Genomic DNA, 12,140 nt, shown 5'->3' with positions numbered 1-12,140 from the left:
GGAGAGGAGGGCAGAGGCGCCACGAGAGCCTTGCCCTGCTGTGCCCCTGCTCTACCTCTCCGCGCAGCCCCAGGCCTGTGGGGCAGCTCAGGCCRCGCGGAGCTGCCTCCAGGTGCTGCGGCTCCCAGACAGAAACGCTATCCTGTAATTCTAAATACCAAATGTCCTACTGTTTTCTCGCTGACACTTCGAGCTCTCCTCTGGCAGGCAAGTATTTACTCGGTAGAAGGTAGCACGAAGTTGCAGAAGGTTTCTAGGTTTTGCTCAGCTGTCCTAAGATGTTTCTGGACTGCTTCCTACTGCTATCCTGCAGATCCGTGATTTGTTTTAGATGGAAAGCACATCTAACAGCTTTGGTGGGCACCTACAAGTGCAGAAGCACTAGTGCAAGAGCTAGTCACTGCCACCTTGGAGTTTAAATACCTTTCATAGGCATTTTCTTATGGAAGAGAAAAGCCAATAAAGCAACACAATTCTATTGCAAGCCAAACAAAGTCCGGAGAGCTCCTTGCAGCCAGATCCTGGGCTTTGAGAAGCAGAGTGTCCCTTGGCCATGTTGCTGGCATGGGAAGCTCCTGTGCAGCGCCCAGCAGGCTCTTCCCAAGACAAAAAAAGATCACATTGCCACAGACTGAGACATCACYCCTCTCATGGATCTTTTTTATTATTATTACTATTATTTTTTAAAGATGACATGTTGAGGAGGATTTCAGACTACTGCCGGACCATTTGCACGTGCAGGAGCTCCAAGAACCCTCCCAGGATGGAGGACCCTGTTGAGAGCTGGTCCAGACAGGCTTTGCTGGAGCTCAACTGCTGCTCTGACACCCTGTCCCGAGCCCCGACTCCCCAGTTCAACACCTGAACTTCACACTCACTCTGAGCCCTGTCAGCAAACACCATTTCTGACTATCTCCTGGCCCCTGTCCCACAGCTCCTGCTGTTTTTCTGTCCTGGGTAATGACAGTTTTTGGTTTCTATGGTTTATCAACGGTTTCCCTCACCAACAGATCTATTCCTCTCACTGAAACTCTGGCACGGCTGGAAACTGGGAGGAAAACCACAAGTGAATGGCCTGCCACTCTCTCACCGCCCCTCGCCAACCACAGGCTGATACAGTTACGGCCTTTGACTAACGGCTATCAGTCAGCCCAACCGTAGGCACTTCAAATGATATCGGCCAGCAAGGCTCGAAGGAAAAAGTGAGCTAAAAAACAAAGCGGGACTTTATTTTTAACGAGGTGATGCGGCCTTGAGATCTCTTATCGTTTTTGTGCACAGTAATTATTGGTATTGTTGTGGCTGTTTGCCCCTCTCCCCATTAATGTGTGCTTGTCCTCTGCCCAAAGCCAGCGGGAGCCTTGCCACTGACTTAGGATTAAGCACAAAACAATCCTGCTTATCAGAAAAGTAGAATAACACGAACCAGTACAGTCTTCTGCCTCCTTTGTGAGCAAAGTTTGACGCAAAAAGTCACTGTTGTTCTGTCAGATCGCTAAGGTCACTAAGCTAAATTGTAGCTTGGGTCCATTCAGCTTAAGTAACATTAAAAAAAAACTCTGTAATAGGCTGGCCACCTATCTGGGGAGGAAGAAAARATCTTATTTTATGAGATCTGGTTTGGAAAACCCATCAGCCTCCCACACACCCATATGCACATGAATGGCAGAAGAATAAAGGAAGAAAAGTGCAAAGCATGGAATTTTGAATGCTGACAAGATCTTTCCAAGGAATGAACCTTCTCCCAGCGCAGTCAGTCTGGACAAGGGTGAACTTTACGGCACTTGCAACTTAAATCATTCTTGTAGCAAAACAAGATAATTTCCAAAAATGGCAAAAATAAACTCAGGCCAAAACTGTATAGCACCTCGGTTCAATGAGTACAAATTAAGTTGTGTAGTTTTTACAACTGTGAGTGGCAACATCCACCTTTGCTTGCTAAAACAAAGACAAAAAGTAAAAAAAACGAGCTTTGTTGTTCTAGTTTTCCTGCTACCAAAATCCAACGGAGATCASGCAGACATGTGAATTATGATGTTTTCAAGCTCTTGGTCCACTAGATACGTTGTTTTAAGTTTCACTGGAAAACACCAGATAATGTGATTGCAAAGTCTGTGTTTAAAATTGCTGACTGATAGAGAGAACAGTTCTCTCTTAAACCACATTTAAGAACTTTGACAGTTTAMAAGGGAAACCCCACTTACAAGCAGTGTTCACAGATGTGTTCCTTTGGTGGCTTTTGCCTGAATGTCTGTGTTGTCTTGGCTTTATTACTCCTTCCCTCTCATTATCCAGATATACCTCATTACTCCCCCCCCTTTTTTTTTCCTTCTATGGATTCCCTTTCTGCTCCATCTATTTCTTTCTTCTTTTCAGTATTTAAATGATTGGAAAACATCTTACTGAAAATGGGAGAAGAGAGCAAAAAAGGTCTGTTAAGAGTTGCAAAAAAGAGAAACTTGACCATATGGAGAATCACAGGATCTAGCAGACAAACTGAAATATTCCAACTGTTGCACATCTGCAATGCCTGTCTAAAACAGTGAGTAATAAATGCTCAGATATGCTGAAGCACGGGAGTATAACTGACCAAGAATTAAAAGGCAAGTAATATGAGACAAAACAATGTCACTGAAATACACCATACAAATCTGTCCATGGCAGCACTGATGGATGGTATGTGCAGAGAGGTAAGATGAAACTGAAGTCTTCATGGTTAACTTTCTTTTGCTTRTGTTCAATATGACCAGCATGTCATCTGTAATGTCTGTCCACATAGGAAGAAGTTAAAAACCCTGTATGGTCAACAAGATCATGACTGTGTGCCAAACAACTGTTCACAAAGATCAGCACAGAAAGCCAGAGAATATAACCCTGCCCTAAAGAAAATGTGATAATGTTTCCATGATTTCCTGCCCTCTGTAAATTTTAAGTTTTCCCATTAATTTCAGTTTGAGGCAGTTTTCTCTATAGTGTTGCATAGTAATATGTGGTCTCTCCCTCCTCCTGGTCCTATTCAAACCACAGGCTCTTCAGTCACACGTTTGCTTGCATTGATGCCCTTGGTCTACGGCAAGAACAGGGACTGGCCTAAGAAAAACAAGCTCCATATTAAGCTCCATTGTATTTTGTTCCTACTGTTCCAGTATCTGATATTTCCCATTGATCACAGGATTTAAACAAATGTTTCCATGCCTCCGGGTCTCAAGTGCTTTGAATAATTCAGTGAGATTAACATAAACATTTTAAGGTGATGACATCCTGTGGCATAGAGGCATAGTGGCACAGAACTGAAGGCCACTTAATGCATATAAAGCCAGACTCTAGGCAAGTGTTCATKTGGAAACCTACAGATCAACTGGATGTTCCTTGAAAGCATCCAGCAGCAAGACAGTTAATCCCAAGGAATGGCTAACCCAACATACATGAGGAGTAGAGGACATAGTATGGTGAATTGCCAAGCAATTCTCTGTAATAACAGAATTTCTATGAGTCTTTTTTCCCCCAAAGCTCACCGTCCCTTCTACTTCTTCTTCAACATGCTTGGCGCAGAATTGGTGGTTCTGCTGTTGAACATGTGTTGCCAGATGTACACCTAATTTTTTCAAAGTGCAGCCTTAAAGGACTACATCTGTGAGAGATTAGCACCTTGAAGAACAGCTAATTGAAACCAAATGCGTGCCTGACCAAAATGATGCTAGTTTGAAGACCAGACTCAAGGACTAACTGGACTGCAGATCTCTTCTGAGATAAAAGCCACCTATGCCATTTGAAGCAGCTGAGAACCTGTAGGATCTGTTAGGAGTTATCACTTCCTTGTCCACTGGTAAGATATGGGAGAAGAGACCTCCTGCTCTACACAAGGACATGTGCACAGTAGCTCCAATATCGATGACCTAATTTCCTTTGAAACTACCTTTTCCCTTCTGTGATAGTTTGGCAGCCAGATAACAATAATCACACTAACAGACTGGTCTAAACTCTTGTGAGTTTAGCTTCTGCTACGCAGAGTCGCATGCAGAGCAGAGTGGAGGGCCTGTGAGGACCAGCATCAGCTCTATAAGTGACTGTTTTTAGTATCTCCCACATACATTGCAATCCTTATTTTGGATGAAAGTCCCACAGTCCTGGGGAGTTAACTATGAAGGCTTATTTCCTAGATAAGATCATGGAGCGCTTGTAAGGGTCCCTGCCAGCAGAGCAGGGCCTGGAAGGCAGGACAGCACCCTCTCTGCCCTGCAATGTGACCTGAGTGCTGCATGATGCACAGGAACAGAGCTGAGCTCTGCCGTGCTTTGTGCCACTCTGCCATGCTGAACTGGGAGCACTGCAGTGCCCTTTGAAAACAAGGTTAATTCCAGCAATCATTTCAGTGAAGCCAAGGCTTTACAGTCTCATATGATCCAGCGAAATAGAGCCATTCCTTCCACTTCGAGATAGAGGCTCAAACTTTCCAGCTTCAGTGTTTGGAAACAGCTCAAAAACAGGTGTTTTCATCATAACTGGYTATTTTTTTCTGAAACCACTAGGCCATCCTCTATTTCACGAGCCAGTAACTGCCACATGGTTTTCAATACCCACTGCTCTTCCTTTCTTCAACAAGCAATGTGCAATCCGATGGCAAAGTGGACAGTGGCCTGTCTCCTTGCACAGACTGTTATTCTAGCCCTTGGTCCTGGAACCAGAAAACTGGGAAAAGTGCATGCCATGGATCCGGCAGCTGCACTGCAGGCTCAGCTGATAACCTGTGACTTGTCTGGGAAATGGAATAAATACAGAGCAGATATTACTGTGAAAGATGTGTTGCAATTATTCTATCCTGTAAAACACTGTATCTAAGAATGAATATATGAATGTTTTGCTATTTTTTTTTCTTTTTACTTAACTGTTAAATGTTTTCTGCATGATTAAAGAGAGCCTCTAGGTCCCAAATGCAGTGCTCATATCACAGCCTTGTTACCATACTAGGCCCTAAGCTTTGATTTTATCACATCTGTATACACTACCAAGAGCAACAAAGGGAGGCCTGGGCTCCCTGCACACAATGATGTAACTGCCCTAACTGGACACATTTACACTGTTATAAAGATGACTGCTGCTCTTTCAGCTTGTTTATCTCGTGCTCTCCACAGAACTTGTTCCATCACAGGTATTTTAGCTGTCATATCTTTTATCTTCTGCTGCAGTCTTCAAGTATAGCTGGCAATGCAATAACTGTCTCACATACGTTAAGTGCTGGTGCAGAAAGATGAAAAATGAGACAAATTACTAAAACCATGATATAAAATTTAAAAATGGATAGATAATAACCTCACAGTATTTGTGCCTGTCTTGTGGGACTGATGTTYGTACCAACAGCAGACTGCAGCAGTGTGGAGCTGGCGCACGGACGTTCTCAGTAAAAGTCCACGTGTTTGTAATTAATTTTTTGCTTGGCTAAATGAAGTTAGAGGCATGAGATGATAATACCTTTAGTTTTGGTTTGGGGAGGTGGGAAGGTTTTAGTGAGAGCACTCTCTTTCTAGTACTGGGTCTAAGTGGATACCTGTACAGTTTGTGAAGATTGATTTGCCAAAGGTTGCGGATACGAGCCCCTTTCCCACTGGCCAGGAAAATGCTCAGCCTCGGAGTGAAGGCTTTTTATAAATAATGCTTACTTTTACCTAATCATATTATTTAGGGGTACCTTCTACAACTATATACATGAGGTTAATGCAGCTGGCTCAGTACTGGCTGCTGACTGAGATGAGACATGAAAGTTGCTGATCCTAGTGAGCCACTGGGTATCTGCTGTCCCTGAGTTCCTGTCAGTTCTGCCAGCTCTGTCTCTGATGGATTCAGTGAGACTGTGGCCACCAATAGGACATCTTACAATTTTCCTTACTAGTTATTGTGATCAATGCACCATACCTTTTARTCAAAATCAAATGGAGTCACTGGAACAAAAGCATTTACACTTTGGTTACTTAAGGACAGTCCATCCAAATGTAGCTAGAAGTGACTGMAGCCTTAACTAGATGAAAGATTTTAAATTTGAAACTATCATATATGGGCATTTTCACATAACCCTTCGTTTGATGCTGCTCTCATCAGTGGAGCACGTGGACAGAAAAGCATGCCCAGGACAGAATATCCTCTGCTTACATAACCCATGTGCTCGGTGCTTGAGCGATGTCTTGCAGATATGTAAGTGCAGGTCCTGGGGAGTCAGGAAGGCAGTTTGAGGATACAGCCTCACACCTCAGCTTGGTAACCAYGTTCCCCAGCAGGCTGGGATGGTGGTACGTACCCATGCACAAGGGGTGAAGCCTGGAAATCTGTACCATAATTAAAATATGCATGTTTGATGTGGATTTAAAATATGCATGCTTAAGTAAAATGTACATAGTTATAATTAAAGCTATTCAAACCCCAGGTTTGAACTACAGTCCTCAGCTGAAAGGTGTCATATGGATAGCACGGTGAAAGAAACCTTCAGATTTACTCCCCATAAAGTTAGAGATTTATTTAATTTTTTTTTGTTTCTTTTTAAAGAATTCTTATACACAATCTGTCTTATTTCACGTGTATTTTTTAAATACTTTGTTTGTATTTGTCTTAATCTAGCTTGCCTTAAGGGTGATTTAAACTAAACGAGGTGCCACCTGCTCAGGATACAGCACTCTGTAACKCTGGGCTACTGCACCAGTTCTCCAGCTCAGCTCTCTCACAGGGTACTCCCCCTCCAGAGGAGTCTAGAACAGAGAAAACAGAATAGTCTGGAATAGAGAAATGTGTGGGGGAGTGGTGTGAAGGCTGTGTGAATAAATGCCCATTTGGTGCSTGTTGGTAACCAAAAGCTTTCTGGCAGGGAGCAAGGTAGCCACTTGCCCGAGCGCAGAGCTCCCTGACTGCATTTGCACAAGTCAGGGTAGACACTGCTGACCTTCTCCCCACATAAGCAGCTGTGGGACATTAGGAAGCATTTTATTTCCAATTCCAGTGAAGTCTCCATCATAAAGAAAGGTCCAGAGGTGTCTCGCTGGATTTGTTAAAAGCAATAGAGGTTCAAAATCTTTCAGAGAAAAGGCAAAATAGAGTAAGGAGAGGAAAAAGTACTCAGCAGTACAGTAAAAAGAAGAGGCTGTCTTCATGTCAAATCAACATCCACTTCTAAGCTTTAGCTGCATTCTCATATTCTTATCCTATCAACACCAATTGAAAAGCACATGGGTGATTAGCTAAGGGCACCACCATTTTCCAGCAAAAATAGCTGTTCCATTTATTCAATATTTTKGAAATATTCCACAGAGTTTGCAAAATTTTACAGTTGATTGCTACCAAGGTCACAGTAACATGGGTTTTCTTTTGCAATTCACCAAGAGAATCGGAAAGACAACATATATCACACTGAGAGCATTGCAAAATGAACCCCATAAACAGCCTTCCATGGAGATACCACTCAGTGCTGCTCACGGTAGCTTTGGGGCAATGAGGCTTTGGATTTGTCTTCCAAAACATGCCTGTACACTGAGGCATCCAAAAGTCATGTTGTTTGCAATGAAACAACATAGAAATACAAACTTGGCAGATTCCTGACCTCTGCAGTTCTTGTCTGTCTCCCAAACCTAGGACTGAGAATGTCAGACTGACCCTACATTTGGCAAGGATAATACAAGTCCTGGTTTTATCAAACTCTCTTTCCAGTCASATCCTGCTTCCCTAAAACAAGCCCTCTGATTTTGTAATATTAACGTAATATTTGTATTAGAGAATTTAACTGTTGCTCATTCAATTTAATATGTTGGATCTGGGGATATGGAGAGCAAGCGAGACTCAAATGTCATAACACGAAAAATAAAATTCAATTGGTAAGGCTTGTATATGGCAATACTCATCTGCAGGAATACTGCAAATTAGGTAAGAAAAAAATATTGAGTTTTGAGAATATAATAAAGTTCTCTAGTAAGTTGTTTGTTCTGTTTTGTTTTTATTGCAAATGCTAAAATTATCTTGTTGACTGCAATTTAAAATACAAAAATACAAATGGCTTGATGCCATTGTGAATCTGGCAGTGTGTGGGATAAGATGAAATCCTTACAAGTTTGCAATAGAGGGCTTAACTGATACTCTTGAAATCCACATTCTTCTTTTCTCTCATTTTCTGACTTCATTTCTGAGTCAGACACAGAGAGGGTGGAGTGTAATAATTCTACCCAGGCCATTGAACCAGGCAAGAGGCCCAATAAAAATGTTTTTTCCATATACTAACGTTAATAAGTAGCGGAATCACAGAGGTCTTTTGCTAGACTTCAATTAGTATTTTGAACTTCACAGTAAATAAATTCATCTCAATGTGCTGCTACTAAATAGTTGTTTCTCAAGGCCCTTGCAGAAKGACTATTTCTTGTCAGTTGTATCAGTTTTTTAGACTGCTCAGTGTATCATTTTCTTTCACATTTTCTTTACATACACTCTACGGTTTCATGRTAGCTGCTACAAAGTGATAAATATAGTTTCTCTGTGGAGATGACTTCAAACTAGGTGATCTGCACATCCTCTTTTTGCTTTAATCTCAACCAACCTGCATGTGATTGGGTTGACACTGAGGCAGATTTACCTTGCCAAGGTTCCTGGCAGGGCTGCTCCTCTCTACACCTACTTGGTAAAGCCTCCATGTCAGCTTCCACTACCAGGCGTTGCTCTCCCACTCACAACTCAGCTGCATCCAGCTGGAATCTTGCACAGCAGAGTAGCTCTGATAGCCAAATTAACTGAAGCGATGAAAAGAGGAGCTGCCTCGTATCTGCTTTCCTTGACTGCCTTTTACTACCGCTGTTACCCTACACCTTCTCAAAATAGCTTATTCTCCAAAAATTCCTACCTCTCTTCATAGAAATCAGCATTGCAGCGACTTTCCAGATCTCAAATATGCCAAGAGAGGATAGTATGTAAACCTGTGGTGCTCCAAGGTGCAAAGTGCAGAGCAGGAGGACTGCTGAGTTCTGTGCCTGCCTTCCACAAACTCTGCCTTGCACAGAGCTCAGCTCTAGTCACACTGGGCAGCAGCCCCTCAAGCCTAGCTTACCTATGTGTGGATTCATGTGTAGCAGGAGCACAACAAAGCTCATTTGTTGTCAATTGATGGTCAATTGATTGAGAGTCAGTGAGACTCTCATCAAAAACAACACCAAAATCAAAACCACCACCAACTAAAAAGCTCCTTGATGGCAACATTTAAGAATACACGCTAGACATTGACATTTTGTGCTGTAAATAAAACATGCTATGAGTCCTCTGCAACATAAAAATGATCATACATATTGTACTAGATGCTATTGAACATTTTTGTTTTCAAATTTCATGGGAAAAAAAAAAAACTAATGTTTCTTACTTTCGACGGAACATTTCTGCAAATATGCAGCCAACACTCCAGAGATCAACTGGTGTTGCATAGCTGGACTGAAGCAAAACTTCAGGAGCTCTATACCACAAAGTAACAACCTGCAAAACAAAAAGGAACATGAGAGAGAACATGCTTATCTACTGAATTCCAACCTCCTTGCAGCCGTTGCGTGCAGCCCCAGATTGCCTTAATCCAAATTGTAAAATCTTGTAGACTGGGGCAAGCTGCCGTGGTCAGGGTGTAGAAAAGGGTCCCGGCTGGAAAAGCTCAGTGTGGGTAGGGGCAGTGAGGGTAAGTCTGGGCAGGAGGTCACTTCTTCTCAGGAAGTTTGCAGGTCTCAGGAACACAGTACTGGACAACGTGCGGAGCGAGGCACGACAGTACGACGGTTGACAGTAGCAGGCACCTCTTTTGCAACAGCTGAAAAGATCCACAGCTTGGGGATCCCCAACATTTCTCATGGAGGTCTGGAATCTGCAGTGCAGATGTCAGACTATTGAACAGGGTCTATTTTCTCTAAGCACCCTCTCTGGATCCCTTCGATATAGTCACCAGGCCATCAAACTGGAAGCCTGTAAGGCAGATCCTATAGGTGTGTTGGCCTATAGGATACATCAATGCCTGCAGTCATAGCTCTTGTCTGTCCTAAGTCCTTTACAGTTAGGCTTTTTGTGGTGYTAACTGAAGTGTCCTGGCCTGAGTGAACGTGTCCCATCAGTCTCAAACGCTCTGTGCTTATACTGGAGATATTTTAACTTACTTTTTGGCACTGAATACAAAGCAAGTCCACGCCTTCCCCCTTACAGAAGGCACACAGTGCTCTCCAGTGTGGCTTTGTGGGCARTGAGGCTTTCGGTTAGTCTTCCTTTGAAATCACTCCTGGAGATACCTTGACCTTCTGGCATTTTCAAGGAAGCAGCAGAGCACAGGCTGCCAGGCAGATCCCTGACCTTTGCAGTGAGTGACCATCTCTGCCCACACGCTGGTGGTTAGACCAGCCCTAGCTTCATTCCCCAGTTATTTCCAAATGATATTCTCCTTCCTTGGGAAATATGCCACGTAAAGCAGCTGCTGTTTKTCTGTCCCCGTCCTGCTGGCCTTGTCACAGCCTGCAGCGGGGACCCTGTGTGCATGTGATTGGCACGTGTCCACAGATGTACTTTGGTGAGCGCTTCCTGCACCCTGGACCCACAACAGAGATGGGACAGTTTATATTTATCCTTTTGCTTCCCACATTTAGACCAAATACAGATGCAGCTGACTGTATCTTCAGCATACTGGCATAAGAACACTAGGAGCTTCCTTGGATTCCTGCACGAGCTGTTATGTTCAGGAAAATAATCTCAGAGCATCCTGCTCCTGAACACAACYCTAACCCAGCCACAACAAGGCAGGGTCGGCAGCGAAAGGGCACTGCTCAGACCTCTGACACTGCTCTGGGGGTAGGGAGGAGATCAACGTTTTCTGCTTTGTTTCTTGGACAAGCACAAAGGTAAGAATAGGTAAGGCAGCACTCAGGAGGAGCATGACATGAAGCCAAAGGAAACAGGTGAGAATAAAAATAARTTWAAAAAAATAAATTAACTATGAGAGCAAGTYCTGAGTTTCAWGACCGGTCCACAGACAAGGGTAAGAGAGTGGCTCTTTTAATGATCACAATGTAATGGTCTCTAAGCAAAAATAACAATGGAAGTAATCAGCCAAATTGACTGGTCAAAGTCAGCCGAAACAAAAGCAAATACAACATTTATTACAACCATTACATGCCCTGATTGCCTCTGGAACTACCGAATGGCGACTGCAGGAAAGTTCATGGATATTTGCACAAGTGGTCATATTTGCTAACAGTCCTCTCAAACACTTTGATCTYTATTCATAAAATTTGTCTTTGAAACAGTTCAATAACACAGAGCAAAGTACTGCTGAGCGGAGCCAACCCAGACTCGCAGGTAGCTGCCCACATAAGCAGACTCCCCTATGGAAGCTGGGCATTATATAACACGTAGCTATCTCCCCTGCACGGGACCACACTAGGAATACCATAGTAGAGACATCTGTGTCTCTGTGAAAGAAGGTTTCTTCAGAGATCCACTCCAGTGAAAGAAGAGAAATGTAACTTGAGCTCAGCGGGGTTTACTGGAGCTGCCCAAAGAGAAGTCTAACTCAGAGAGGAGGATTCCTCCTCCTAAAAGGTACACYTTTTTTTTTTTCATGATGCAGGTGTATTTTTCAAACTCTGATCTGCACTTTTGTTCCCTCAGGACCCATGCACCAACAAACCGAAGAAGTGCTGCTTTGGGAAGCCACCTAGAACCCTGCCAGCCAGGTACGAGTCGCCAGTGACAGAGCGCAGCGCCAGGAGCAAGAGCTGCCGGCAGCAGGAACACAACCCCATCTCTCCAGACATCCCGCTTCACRCCTCTGGTCCCACAGCTGCCCCTTTGGCAGAGGGGAGAGGGGCTGCACGCGAGCTGCTCCGCAGCTGGCACGGGGGCAGCGCTGCTGCTCTCCCCAGGCTGCGGAAACGCGCGGGCTGCCACCACTGCCACGTGACTGTCACCCGAGCAGCTCCCCCGGCGCCCGCACCCTGCTCGGCTCCTCGGCTCCACGCGTGTGCGCACCAGGGACCGGGAGGCTTCAGCGCTGAGCGATTCAGAAACCTCCACCTGAGCAAGAGCGGTTCCCAAAGGCTGAGGGGCAATTCCAGCAAACATCTGACTGCTTTAGCGGCAGAGAGGAAGTAGCTTGGGTTGAG

General features: G+C 44.1%; 1 protein-coding gene across 1 annotated transcript in view; it reads right to left on the bottom strand.

Annotated features, from left to right (window-relative positions):
- The window catches only part of CDK6 (cyclin dependent kinase 6), a 109,902-nt gene that overhangs the window by 18,187 nt on the left and 79,575 nt on the right, over positions 1-12,140 (bottom strand). The window contains exon 4 of the mRNA XM_026039430.1: positions 9,374-9,483. Within this exon, the coding sequence (XP_025895215.1) occupies positions 9,374-9,483 (110 nt within the window). The remainder of the gene's footprint in view (positions 1-9,373; positions 9,484-12,140) is intronic.

The sequence above is a fragment of the Nothoprocta perdicaria genome, unplaced genomic scaffold, assembly GCF_003342845.1.
Source record: "Nothoprocta perdicaria isolate Ctin4 unplaced genomic scaffold, notPer1 scaffold_23, whole genome shotgun sequence".
NCBI classification, from domain to species: domain Eukaryota; kingdom Metazoa; phylum Chordata; class Aves; order Tinamiformes; family Tinamidae; genus Nothoprocta; species Nothoprocta perdicaria.
This window is presented reverse-complemented; position numbering and strand designations above follow the sequence as displayed.